Source organism: Cheilinus undulatus, linkage group 6, assembly GCF_018320785.1.
Source record: "Cheilinus undulatus linkage group 6, ASM1832078v1, whole genome shotgun sequence".
NCBI lineage: Eukaryota > Metazoa > Chordata > Actinopteri > Labriformes > Labridae > Cheilinus > Cheilinus undulatus.
The window spans coordinates 11334052-11348733 of NC_054870.1; the positions used below are offsets into that span (position 1 = coordinate 11334052).

General features: G+C 39.5%; 1 protein-coding gene across 1 annotated transcript; it reads left to right on the forward strand.

The window, feature by feature from the left end:
- The first annotated feature begins 7955 nt into the window (after positions 1-7955).
- vox (ventral homeobox) lies at positions 7956-9293 on the forward strand. Its single transcript, XM_041789806.1, has 3 exons — positions 7956-8223; positions 8319-8551; positions 9039-9293. Exons 1-3 carry the CDS (start codon positions 7956-7958, stop codon positions 9291-9293), a joined length of 756 nt encoding a protein of 251 aa, XP_041645740.1.
- The last annotated feature ends 5389 nt before the right edge of the window (positions 9294-14682 follow it).

Genomic DNA, 14682 nt, shown 5'->3' on the forward strand with positions numbered 1-14682 from the left:
TCAGTGTTGTTGCTTATCTTTGGCATAACCAAAAGTGTGATTTTAAAAAAAGCCCTCCATCGTTTATAATATTGAAAATAATTATTTTTGTATATCTGTTTTGTAAAGTGTTAAAATCTTGAAAATATTTGGTATTTCTGATCAGGACTGAAGTACATCAAAAGATTTAACCCATAAAAAGTTGGGAAAAAATATTTGAAAATATAATTGTAAAGATGGCAGTATTGTCCTAACTGACTGTAGATGACTGACGTGATACCAAAGGGTTAACTGGTGACGCTCCATTAAACATTTTACAACTCTTGATTTCCAATTACAAGAATTTATCAGTGCCAGGAAAGAGTTTGCAGAGTTATTAAGGACATTAAAAGAAATGAATATTGGGGAAATTACAGACATATGGGAAGATTATTGAAAATTTAGCTGACTTTGCAGATTCCTGATCAAACCAGTGTGAATGCTGGTGGCCCATTAGTTGAACTCTGTGGCTCCATGGATCTCTTGCTACAGTTATATGGAGGTTTTGGTGGACCCCAGAGGATTTTCAGCTTTTAAATTGCATGCTTAAGCAGAAACAGGCTGAATAAGACCTTAATTTTCAGTGTTTATACTGTATTTACAGCTTGTATACTCCTAAGCCGGATTATTTTTAGTCGTATCCACACAGCCATGTTTCTGCTGAACTGTGTATGAAATGAGGCAGTAATTGAAATCACTGAACTGTTTATTGATAATACATTATGATTAACCTTCAACAACCTGCCAATCATTAAATGAGCTTTATCCAATGAGATAGTAAATTGATTTGATTTAATTTAAACAGCACACATGGAAAAATACATTTATACCTAGTGTGCCATGCAAGCTTGCTGTCGTGACAGTTCCCGTCTATAATGGAGAAACTGATGGAACTGATGTGTTATTCAAAGAATGATGTTCATCAGTGTATGTTTTTCTATTTACTCATCTGCTCTCTCTCATTCTGTGACAGTGTGGAAACTGAAAGTGACGTGATGAAGATTTGCTTCATTTAGCCAAATAAATGAGATTTTATAAACACTGTCTAACTGGAGTATGTCATTGTTGAAGCATATGTGTGAGTAAATAGCTGTATAGCAGGTTACAGGCCTGAGGATTTGGTTAGTGGAGTTACTAACCTGCTCCTTTTCTAAGTAATGATTTTATGTGTGACTTTCATAGCATTTCACTGTATTATTGTTCGCTGTAATGTACCAATGAGGAAACAATTATTAGCCCTCCTACTTCAAATACAAGTATTTCACATGTGCTGTCAATCAGAGCAAGGAATTGTTAACACAGCTTTCCCAAACAAAGTTATTTCACAAAAGCCCAAAACCACCAAAGTCTGAATTTACAACCCCCCATGCTATCAGTCAGTCATGTCTCCTTTTCTGGATAACAGCCTGCAGTTGTTTGTTGTAGTTTTCAACACGTCTCCTGAGGATCCCCAGCCCATTCTTCTTTGGCCAATCACTCAAGCTCCTCCAAATTTGATGGCATGAACCTTGGTCTTCAGTTCACCCACAGATTTGCAGGCCAGTCAGTAACGTTCGCTTTGGTCTTCTGGAGGTGGCCATGTATATTTTGGGTTGTTGTCATGTTGGCAGACGACCCAGACCCAGTTTTGCTGCTGACTGCTTGAAGTCTTCTTCCAGAATCTTCTCTCTTCATGATTCCTTCCATCTTTACCAGATTCCCAGTTCCAGATGCACTGAAGCATCCTCGCAACCCAATAAATAATGTGATATTTCTGAATTTTTTTCAATTAATTTGCAGAAAATTGTACAATTCTGTTTTCACTTTGTCATCATGGGGTTCTGAGTTTAGATTAATGAGATTTTTTTCTTTTTTGTTGGCTAAACAACATTTTTTCAATGGAGGCGGTCTGAATACTTACCAAATGCACTGTAGGTGCATCAAATATAGACACACATCCAAAACTACTTTAATTAAGGGTTCAAGGAAGAAAAACTAGCATTAAATTTATTTTCATTCATGCAAAGAAATGTCTGGGACTGTGCAGCCCAGAGATCAATCAAGTCTAGTTGCCCCCCTTGATGAAGATTTGGAAAACCATGACCTGGGTGAATGAAACTTTAAGCCCCTCTGAAAATGTCTTCATATCAAGCAAATTATAAGCTAGATTCATGTTCTTAAACCCATGGGTGTAGCACAGGGGGGACAAAAGGGTACTGATTACCCGGGCCCACAGTAGGGAGGGGTGAAAAGTGTCTTTTTATTTATTTTTTCTTAGTAAATTGTTTCAGTATTGAACCAAAAGCAAACTAGAAAAGCACTCGGAGAGCGCAGACCTCTGCCATTAGCCCTACCTCCCAATAGTGAAAAACCCTTCAAAAAATTCCTGGATCCGTCCCCATGTGCCCCCCACCACAGCATTTGCCGATTACTCCCTACCCGGTGGGGTGGAAACACAGTGAGGCAAAGCATTGGCTCCGCTACGTGTGCCAGCAGATGCACCCATGGTCTCACCGGACAACTGGAAGTCATGGCAGAGGGTGAATATTCCTCTGTTCCTCCCAGCACTGTGAGCATTCTCGCTACAATTCACTGTCTTTCTCTCTGTTATGCTCCTTCTCCTCGACCTGGTGTGCGTCTTTCAAACTCTATAAACTCCAAAACTTTAAATAGAAACACACCCAAAAACTGCTGCTGGGATTGAAGCTACTCATGTCCGCCATCTCCTGGTTTAAAGTGGTAACAGCGCAGACCTCCACCATTAGCCCTATCTCCCAATAGTACAGAATCCTTTAAAAATTCCTGGATCCAGACGCTGATCCGGATCAGCCCCAAAATCTGATCAGTTCTTCCTTATGCCATTTCTGACATTTCCTGAAAATTTCATCAAAATCCGTCCACAACTTTTGAGTTATGTTGCTAACAAACGAACAAACTAACAAACAAACCCACCCAATAACCTCCTTGGCAGAGGTAATAAATGAATCAGTCAACAGACTGAAACATATCAAATCATGTAAAATAAAGTACTCCTCCTTTAAAATGTCCAAATAGCCAGCAAATTTAATTCAACCATAGTAAAATTATTGCTCATAAATGGAGAAACTATGGTTCAAAAATACATTAAAATGCAGAGATATTTGTAAGAAAAGATGATGCAACATTTGTTGTTTAGCAATCTGGTTAAAGGGAGCCCTGTGTTATATTCTCTCTGGGGGCCCAAAATCCCAATCTACGCCCCTGCTGAAACCAGGAGTCTGGTTATTACTCTCTGGTTCTAAAACAGAAGATCGGATATTAAATTTGTCAACTATTTTTCTGAGTCAAATCCACCTCAGAGTAATGCTTTAAAATGACCACGTCATTTTGATTCAGTGATAGTCCTGCTGAGCATGAGAACAAATGCTTCCAAACATGCCGCTGTCTCGTTCTGATCTCTTCCTCTGACAAAGCTAAGTCTTGTTTTGGGCCTTCTGGAGTCTAAAAGCGGCCATGCACAGGCAGACAGACAGCAGGCAGAGCCGAGGTGAGGAAATGGGCGCAGTGTGAAGGCTCTCTGTATTGTTATCTAACAGGATCACGGAGCATCTTCAAAGCTGCTCAGATAAAGAGCCCTGCAGACTGAAGGCACTCCTGCCTCCTCTGATCAACGAGAGCAGCAGGCTCGGCCTCTTATCGTCACCTCTGTCACATACAGTAACTAAACGATCCGTTTGGAGCTTTTGTCCATGCACGCGGAGGTCCCACCGGGGCGCGAGGAGAGAGAGAGATCCCTCTCCGTGCGCCACCTAAAGGACCGAAAATGTTCCTACTGTAACAGAGATGGTCGTGATCGGAGCAGTAATTGGTGATTAATTGGAGCAGTGTGGGCTGCAGATGCAGCCTTTGGTATGTGAAGTATCCACTGAAGGACTAGCTGATGTTTCTGTGGGTTGGCCTGTTTGGCTTCCTCACAGCTTGTTTTAGCATATTAACATGTGAACAGGAGACAATCAGCACTCATTGTGTCGCTACTGTAAAACCTTTGATGTGGGGTGTTTGAAGCGCAGGCTGCGCCAAACGCTGGCGCCAGCAGCGCAGCAGGGAATCCAGCACAAGTCAACAGCAGTGGGAGTGATATTCCCTCAGTGAAGACTTACAGGTCTGTTGGTTTGGGAAAACTGATCTGTGGAGGAGAGGGAACTTTCTCCTCATTCACAGGAGGAGAGAAATCCGTGTTTCACAAGATAAAATAAGCCAGGATTCTGAGCTCAAAGAGCATCTGGATGCAGATGAATAAATCTCAGTATATTTTATCCTTTCTTCACTGGAACCATAGTGTCTGTGTTGGTTTGGATCAAATCTGGCCTTGCCTAGTTTGACTGTTTTTAAATGATGATAGCATAAAATATCACTAAATCCAGCTCCATTTCAGATCTTTCATGCAAGTTTCACTCTTGTTTTAAGTTTGTGATCAATAAGGTTTGTTTACAGCAGATTATTTCTTGTTTTTCAGGGATTTTTAAAAATCATTTTGACCAAATCAGAGTCACTAAAGATGACCACAGAGGGATATCTGTCAAGACAGAGTTAGGGGGATAAAAATAAAAAAAATATATATTTCTTTCTTTTTTTTTTTTTTTTTGTCCTCACTCGTTTGCCTCTCTTATGTATAAATAATCTCTAACTTTTGTTTGCAAGCCTTTTAGCTAATTCCATCCCTTCATTTACATGGTTTTATTAAACTTTTTCATGTAAAGCTTGGTTGATGTTCCTCTTTTGCATTAAATTGTGGCTTTTTCAGTGCCAAATAACATTAACTGTGGATTATGTTGAACTTTACTTATGGTTCTAGCATCTCTGGGTCTTTTGGACCCACCCATGCATCGTGTACTTTATAATATCATTATTCTTGCATGGATTACAATAATAATATATAATGATTAAGAAATAAGTAATTGATTTATTGTTCCTTTATGATTCTGAATTGATCATAAAGGATTTCTGTAAAGAGCATGGGAAGGAGCCATGTTACTTTCTGAGTCAGATTAATAAGATCCACATACTCTAAAGAAAACAAGGTTACAAATAATCTTGTGAAAAAGGTTCATAATTGACCCCTGGTAACATAAAGGTTTTAACTGTTTAGATTCCACTCTGTGATTCTCAGATTGGGCTAAAGCAGTGGTCTTCAGATAGTCTGACAAGGCAAACATGTGCAACCATGTTATTACTACAGTTATACAACAGCTGAGCTGCTGTGACATGCTTTAAAGACATTATTTTGTATGCATATAGTGAGTCTTGAGTTTTTGGCTTATCTTAGGTGTGCCCTGGGAAAAAATGTTAGGAAACCACGGGGTTAAACAATGAAATGTTCTGCTTGAAAGTTCTGATTGGAGTCTGAGAATTTCCAGCTAAGATCTTAACTTTTACTTCTCAACAGCAGCAATAAATTAGAAATCTAATTAGAAAAATGTGTTCAAATGAGAGAGAGAAATCAAAACCAGTCATGACATGGCAGAAATGGATGTAGGGCAAGGTTATGGTAGTTCACTAAAACTAACTACAAGTAAAATGTAAAAATTTTGGTTCACTAAAACTAAATCAAACTTAAGTTTTACAAAAGAACCTGAAAAAATACAAAACTGTACTGTTTACATTCAAAACTAACTAAAATGAAATTAAATCAGTGATCAAATCTCCTCAGTCTGCAGCAGCCTGACTGACATGAACACCAAAGCCTGAGCAGAGGAACATGCTCTGATTTAGTTTAAGGAGACTTCACTCAGTGGGAATTTTAGGGATTTTAGACTTGAGTTGAACAAAAATATCAATAAGTAAAGTGGAAAATGAAGAGCAGACAGTGTGAAATGTTTTTTGAATTGTATTATTTAGCTTTCCAGTCACTTTTCCCCCATTTGTCCTCTGTTAGACCAAGAACTACAAGAACTCTGGTTTGTCTCCATTCAGACAGACAGGAAGGTCTAGTCTAGTCCCGTCTTTGGGATCCACTGAACCAGAAGCCAAATTTGTGATGAGAGTAGCCTAAAGAATTCATTTGCAGGGGCCGAGCCAGACATGTTTAAAACCCCCCCAAAAAAGATGGCTGAGCACTTCTCAAGATTTTTTTGCTTACCGTACAGTTTAATGCACTGTTTTTGCACACTTTAAATAAATATTTGAATTCAAAAAGCCAACAAATATATGCATTCTCATATCATTTCATCAACATCGGATGCATAAAAAATAACATTGTTCAACCTAAAATAACACTTAATTGATAACATGTTACATAACACGTGTTATTATCACTCTAAAATCATTGTACACCATGCTGGAGTCCAATCATTTTGACTTCTGCCTCCTAAAAATGTCTGAAGTTTATATTTAAAGTAACATTGCATAGGTAGGGTAGGAGTTTGGTGAAAAAAATGTACAATTGAAGCTCTGCATTTTCAAACAAAGCACATAAGAAGCAACAAATGAGGTTAGAGATATTCATTTATGCACAATATGCTGAAATTGTATTTTTAAGAACAATGTTAAAAGTATTTTTACACTGCAGTGAGTGTGTAGATATAAAAGCGCATTCAGGCCTTTAAAGATTGGCATGCTTCTTTTTGTAATTCAAAGGGAAACTCAAAATTCTGTCATTTTTCTTAGAGTAAAAAAACACATACCATTTTTTGTTAAATGTCCCTAATCCTCCTCCATACACATGAGCATGGTTTAAAAACAAGAAAGAACAAATTTTAATCTACTTTAAAATTACATTTCCATGCTGTGATCAGAAGGACATAAGCAACACACTCACAACCAGCCTGAAAGGTCTGGGACTTTTAAGAAAACATTCAGGGCTGAAGCCCCATCATCCATCCCTCCTCCACCCATGTTCAGTTGGATTAAGAAATCCAAACATTGATTTTTACTGATACTACCAACACTGAACCAGGAGATATCACTGACCAAAGATCTTTCTGTATGCATATACGTATACTCTTGGAAAGGTCACTGATATTATGATTGAAAATAGGAAAAATTTGAGGAAATGTAGGAGTCAGCGGAAGAAACAGCATTAGTATGATTAATTTTGCAGTACTGTGAGACTGTGATAAGGGCAGTACAGTTCATTTAATTTAGAAGAACTACAGAAGTTTTGGCAAACCATGTGGCTTGCTCTAACAAAAAAGAAAATAAAATAAAAAGTGAGTACTAAAACGTTTTTTTTTTTTTAATTAATAGATTCTCAAAAATAGGACCTCTATTAGTAAGGCAGAGAGATTTGACCTCTTAAAGTAATTACTACATAACTGCTTTTACATTTGACCTCAGTTTTGGAGCATCTTCTTTCATTTCTTTGTCTGTAATTCTGAGAAACATTTCACTCTTGTGTCCTACATGTGTGGGGATGAAAAGAAATAAAGTAAAACAGGTAAAATACTTCAAATACTTTCGTTTTCATTTCTCTTTTTATACCTCTCACTACAACCCATGCACATGCCAATAAATCCTCTCTGTGGTCTCCAGGTCTCTTCCCAAACATAGCTTGGAAACTATGAAACCCCATCGAGCGATAAATAACCAGCTGATAATTTATTGTCTTGAATATAAAACTTCACAGAGACAGGCCTAGTAAGTCATGTTGTCACCTCTCTTCATGAACCTCTGTATGCAGCAGCTGGATGAAAGTGTCTGCAGCCCTCAGTTTCTGTCTGCGGACAAATGTATGAGCTCAGGAGGTTCTCACAGACTCACTGGCGCCAGGTCTTCACACACTCACAGGATATGTAAAGACTTCAATAACGAGCCATTAAGTCCTAATCATGGGGATCGATCAGGCGTTAACAAGCACCTCTACATATGCAAATCACACCCGGGGCCCGGAGCCCTATAAAGCCACAGCCTGCAGCGAGGTCCGGACACACACTCCCTCTGACACCTGGTGGATTCACAGGTCACCGAGCAGCACTGACAACATGGTCAAGTACTTTTCTGTCGACTGGCTGGCCCAGAGCCATCATGACACCGCGCCGAGCGAGGAGCACGGAGCTGGCACGGACACTACACCGACCTGCAGACCTCACGTCCCCTGCATGGTGCAGCCGCGACCGCCGACGCATGGCACGAGTTACCTGCAGCCGAAACCCAAAGCCTCAAAGCCGGTCACACTCACGCAGGGCAGCGTGCAGCAGGAGTCCGGCCTGATGAGCTCACCTTTACACTCTGGAAACTGCACCTCTCCCAGTAAGTAGACACTCATTCCTAATTGGAAACCATAAATGCATCAATTTTACGCACAAGCAGTGTTCGTAACCAGAGCTCTCTTTCTCTTCATCCAGTTTCAGAAACAAGCGGCTATTCCTCTGGGTATGAGAGCGAGGCTGCCTCCTCTGAGTGTCCCTCCCTGGATGAGGGGAGCGAGGCGGACAGGGACGCACCGCTGCGCCGCGTACGCACAAAGTTCACCAACGAGCAGATCAGCAAACTGGAGAAAATCTTCACCAAGCACAAATACCTGGACGCAGGAGAGAGAGTGAAGACAGCACAGAAGCTGAACCTCACAGAAACACAGGTAAGAAAAGATTCCAGCACCAAAAACGACACTCTAGCAGTATTTTTGACCATTTACGCACGTCCAGGGGCGTTTGTTGTCATTTGGAGGCCCAAGGCAAAGCGCATTTGGCTTGACATAATCTTATAGATGTTAATAATACATTCACATAAATATGGTATTATTAGTTATCTTCCACAAATCATGTTTTGTCTTATATTTAATAAATCTTTACCACTAATTAATCAGCTCATTTATAGATCTCATATCAATGTTTAGATCTATCTGGGTATAATTTGTTGTGAAGACTAAATAAGACCCAAGAAGGGGTCCATGGGTCCTTTTCTGGGGAATTTCTGCCTTCTTTGATGCTTTTTCAGATTGCATTCTAAATTCTACATCCTCATCTTAATTACTCACATATGTCTATTTCATACCTTTGCTTGACAGTATCACCGCTTATTCCCATATGCTAACTTTACCTTTTCCTTCTCTCTCTCTCTCTCAGGTGAGAACCTGGTTCCAGAACAGAAGGATGAAGCTTAAACGGGAGGTGCAGGACTATCTAACCCCCCAGGTCCCCCCAGTGATGTTCCAGGCCCTGGCCCCTGTCCAGTACCACAGCATGCCCGTGCAGCGGCCCCACTACCCCGCAACTGGACCAGGCTTCTACCCACTCCCTGTCCCACAGCTGGTCCTCCAGTCTCAGATGCCTCCTCGCCACCTTCCTCATCATGTCGTCCCAAGCCAACGTTTCTACTAAAAAACCTCCAAAACACCAAAGACTTTTCCTGCTACAACACTTAAAATCCCAAAAGTGCAATCCAGAGTTTATGTGATGTGTGAATTTTAATGTATTTGATATGAAAGTTGTACATACTTTATATAGAAGTCTATTTATCATTGAATAAAGTTTATCATCTATACTGAAGCTCCTGACTCTGTGTTTTCTCTGCTTTGTTTACATGTCACTTCAGATGCAGGATGGTCCCTATGGTGCCATTAAGTGGTATCCCAGAGATAAAGCTGATGATATAATCTTTATTGCAGGATTAGTTCAGCATGAATACATCATCCTCTCTTTCATCTTCAGGCGGGGGAGGTTGGTAAAGGACTGATAAAGATGGGAGTTGTCCATTAAGGTTAAATGATCTTATCTCGGCTCATTGTGTGGATCTCCAGCTTTGATCCTCTCATTAAATCAGCCTGATATCAGTGTGAAAGCCGCTCAAACTAGACCATATAATTAAATCAGAGAGGAATGTGCATTTAGGTGCAACATTGCTGGTCACTGTATATGTGTCTGTGAGTGAGGTCTGACTTTTAAACTTGGGTGACTGATACTTGCATGGGGGCACTAAGTGGACTCAGCATAGGCAAAGATGTGCATCGAATGTAAGGATTCATCAAAAAACGAATCCAATAATTACTATGAGGACTTACAACAGATTGAAGAGCCCACAATATTGTTTTATTGTCTAAAGAATGCTCTGATAAAGAACTATGGACATCCTGCTAACTTTAAATCCCCCCTAAAGCTTCCCATGTCTCCATGACAACCAAATTATATCAGTATTAATCTATATGTAAAAACAAAAGCAGCAGAGTAGTATGTGGTACACTGGCATTAAACTCTTTTTAAAAACCTGATTTGAGGCAGTAGAGCTGATATAACACATGTTGTATGCATTTATGGTGCATTTAGTCCCTCCTTGCTATAAGCTATGTTTAACTATTGAGATGTGGAGAGGAATATTGTTGCTAATTTAAGAGGTGATGAGAAAGCCCTGCTAGCTCATATTCAGGCCCAATGGTTATGTCCCTGTGTGGTTTTAAAACTTCAAAATATTCTAAGTTCCTAGTTCTGGGAATGCTGGATATCATGCTTCATGCTCATTGCTTTGCAGAGAGTTTCAGATGGCTTTTCCTTCCATTCAAACTTCTGCCTACAATAATGATAAAGTTTTGTTGGGATTTGAAAAAACATGACAAGTCAGAAACACTAAAGACAACAAAAAGACAACAGATTATACTTATTTATATTTCTAGAATTGCACTGTAAGACTAAGGAGACACTGGGACACTGTGGGGGAGAGAGGAGGTGAATAAAATAAATAAGGTAAAACTCATCGCTTACTAGAACATGTACGTTTTTATGAGCCTGTGTTATGCATAGGTAATTCATTTTGCAAATACTCCTTTCAAAAAATCAAGGTTGATTAATGTTGAATGAACAAATAATGCTTTTTTGAGTGCACTTTAGATAAATGAAGTAGCTGACACAACACATTATAGTGAGTGTCTTAAACTATGTAAGGCTATTGAACATGCAGATTCTAGTTTAGCCAGCTTTATATTTTTCATGGAAAAGATTTCTGCCAACTTTACATTTTTTGTGCTGAGTATGTTATGGAAGAAAAAATGGCAACAAAGGGCCCCTGACTTTAAGAAAGCAGCTATACTTGTAACTTTATGCTTTATGTTGGGCCCCCATATGTGTTTTGTGGAGAGGGATAGCCAAAAACAAAACAAAACAAAACAAAACAAAAAACAATCAAAAATAGTTTACATTTAATTTTAAATGCTCAAAAACCCATAGTTCATGGGTTAAAAAAAATGGAAAAATTGGCATTTGGATTGACAACAGCCTTCACTACCTTTGGTGCCATTAAAACTTGATAAGCCACATATCTGTCTCTGATTGGTCATAATGACATTTTACATGCATGCATCCTCTTTAAACTAAGGAGCCTTGATCAAGCATCTCGTAGCGTCATTACTACTAAACAATTAGCAGACAGCAGCACTGATGTGCAGTAAGTTTATATACAAAGCCATACTTAAAAAACTGCCATTATTCCCCTGCACTCTTCTTCAAGTCAGCCCTATTTGTTGCTGAGTTTTTAAAATCTCAGGGGAAATGCCTGTTTGTATAATGTACCCCATAATGGAATCATCTTCAACAAGAACTCATTAATTTAGATTTACTGATACACTGAAGCAACTATAAAAGGTTTATTATAAAGGTGTAGTAGAGGTGCTTATTTTCTTGAAGGGTAAATGTTCACTTAAAAGACAGATTTATATTGTTGTAATTGTTCAATGGTATTTAGCTATTTTAGGACAGTTTTGTCAGGGTATGCAGAAGCTTAGCCTGTAAAACCTTGGGTTGGGAGCCAGACGACTGCTGGTTCAGGTCCTGGTTGGACTAAGTCTGGGAATTGGTCTTGCATTAGAGAAAGATACCAAATCACTTACCAGGGTACTGCCAAGCAAGGGACTGAACCCTCAACCACTTGTGCGCTGTTTCGTGTGCAGCAGCCTCTCACTCTGACATCTCTCCATGCATCTGTATAGTTCAGTGCATGTGTTTAAGCCTGTGTGTGTGCAGGATGTTACAGAGTGTAAGAACTGAGTTTCCCCAAAGATATCTTCTTCATTGCCTTCCTCTTCTTTGTGTGTTTTGTGATTTTTTGTGGCTGCTATCATGGCATAGTTTCTCTCATAAAAAGGCATTTTGGAAAAATAAAATACATAAAGGTAAAAGCTACAAAGAAGCCGGAAGAGCATCAAAGTCCTGACACAGACATTGTGTTTAGTCCCTCAGCTGTCAGCAGCACAGACTGGCTCACCAAATGCTCTGCTTTCAAACGCATCTGCACTTCAAACGCCTGCTAACGGGCAGATCATGGTCAACAATTAGTCCTCATTAATCCGCCCATTGATGAGTTTACACTTCCAGCAGGAGCCCTCAGGCCTGGCTCCAGAGAGTCTGGAGCTTTGTGTGGAGAGCAAACCTGAGCTGTGAAGTCTGATGCAGAAAACCTGAATGATGTGATGAGATTTGGAAGATAGAAAGGCTGACACACAACCACTGGAAGGCCATTTTTGATGGGGTGAAGTCCTGTTCACAAGATTTAATCTTATTTTTTTGCACCTGGGGCGTGAATATTTATGCTTTACAACATGCAGGGAAAATAAAATAGTTGGAATTATCAGAGATTGTGTAAAACAACATTCATTTTGAAGGCACCCAAACACTGATGGGATGTGCCATTGCAGCAACATTATAAGTACATTTCATGCAATATGAATGTGAGCAACTATTTCATTAAGAGATATAAGATTGTAAAAAGGACAGATCTTTATGTCTTTATGTCAGATCCATTGATTTCTGATCTCATTTTGTCTTTTTTCCCCACCGGTTTCTTCCTTTCCCTCTCTTTTCATGCATCTCATCTGTCTTTTACCTTGTCTGCCTGTCCTCTTCCATATTATCGACAGTGTTTAGTGTTTTGCATTACCACACACAGACTCATAAATTAATATTTTTTATATATCTTTTAAAATATTTATTCAACTAGGAAAAAACTTCAGTGATATTAAGAATCTCATTTACAAGAACATCCTGGTCAAGAGAGGCAGCAGCACATTTCAAAAAGACACACATTTTTAAAAAAAACAGAGCAATTACAATCACAGAAAAAAAAATCCTGAGACAGATTATCAGTCAAAACATCTACAACCTGATGCATCTTCCTCCCATGCCTTTAGTTTACCTTGAAAAGATTAAAAGAGACCAGCTCCAGGTCTCCAGATCCAGGTTGCAGGACTAGACTTTGGGAACAGATAGCAATTTTGTGCCTGAGTCACAGAGCAAAGACTGTGACTCCCAACACTTTTCACATGGATGAAACCACGCAAGTATGATGGAAGCAGATTAAGTATTGCCTTATAGATAAGGACATGCCAATAATTAAGCCTAGGACTGGTCAATAAAGGCCAACAAACTCAATCATACAGAATGTTATGATAAGTTATGGACTTAAAAATACCTCAGTGCTTTATGGTATACAGCAGCGATTCTCCAATAGTCTTACCTCAGGACCTACTAACTTCTTCATGAGCAATAGAGACACAAATTTTGACCAAAGACTGAAGAAGATAGCCCCAAGTTTCTGGAAATGTATGACGATTCCCGAAGTTTCTGGGGCACCCCAAAAAGGGTTTAAAAAAATCAAGGAACGTTTCCAAAAATTCCCTAATTTTTCACATGAAAATTCCTGAAATAATTCTCCTGGGAAAGACTGTTGAAAGCTACTGTGAAAAGTATTAATGTTTACTGTTGGAAATTTCAAAAAGTTCCTCATTGAGAAATATCCTTAGACTTACAGGAAAAGTCTCAGAGAATATACCAAACGTTTTTGGGAACAGGCACACAGAAAACTTTTAAAAATTGAAGGGAAATTGTTTTATTTTTTAAGTTTACATGTGTATTCACTCTGTCACATCTACCCATGCATCCTCAAGATGATAAAAACACTGTTTAGTGTCAAAAAGGGTTAAAGCAATGATTGAAGATCAGACATTGTGACTGAACATACACCTCTGAAGATCTGTGATGCTCCAACCTTTTAGACCCACTTTACCTGGTGCCTATTTAAACAGGCTTCACATGGACTATAGACCCTGATATTTAAGCTTATTGTGAGATGCATTTATAGTAAAATACAATGAATTCAGCTTGCTTCAGTTCAAAGAAACGCCTTTCTCTGAGCCTCCCAGCTCTTATTTGTTGTTTTCCTTTCAGCAAATGTCTCATTCAAATCGGTCAACAGAGATCAAACGAAACTTTCTCACTGTCAGGAGGGGGTCACACCCACCTGAGCCCCCCTCCCCACCATAACAAAGACCTCATCAATGTGCAGCCTGATCCTCAGACAGGTGGGCGCTTCTGTCTGCTGCTGCAAAACCCAATCACAGAGCTGACAGTCGTCTTGGAGACATTTCAATGAGTGGGATAATTTGGACAGTAATAGCCCTAGTCGAGCTTTCTTTAACTGCTTTAACTGAGCATCATGCATTCAGCGGCGGATATCACCTTGAATCACTTCATGCAGAGCTCATTCCTCAGACCTGTCAGGTAACTGATACTCAGACTTTGTGGCGCCGGAGCATCTCAGCCATGAACGTGAGAAAACGCGCAGCCCAGCCTCTATTAAGCTCAATTACAACCACCATCAAGTTTCTATCGTTCCGCTGACATCTCTTTGCATATGCAAATAAAGAAGTGTGTCCCTCCTATATAGCGCCCATGGGTCACTGAAGGGGACAGCAACACAAAACTTTAGTAGCCTCTGTTTGGAGACAAC

What these genes read in the sequence shown, in the direction of transcription:
- vox (XM_041789806.1), top strand. Translation starts at nt 7,956, where the DNA reads ATGGTCAAGTACTTTTCTGTCGACTGGCTGGCCCAGAGCCATCATGAC. An exon ending in TGGAAACTGCACCTCTCCCA is followed by an intron (nt 8,224 to 8,318) that starts GTAAGTAGACAC and finishes CTCTTCATCCAG; the next exon opens with TTTCAGAAACAAGCGGCTAT. An exon ending in TGAACCTCACAGAAACACAG is followed by an intron (nt 8,552 to 9,038) that starts GTAAGAAAAGAT and finishes TCTCTCTCTCAG; the next exon opens with GTGAGAACCTGGTTCCAGAA.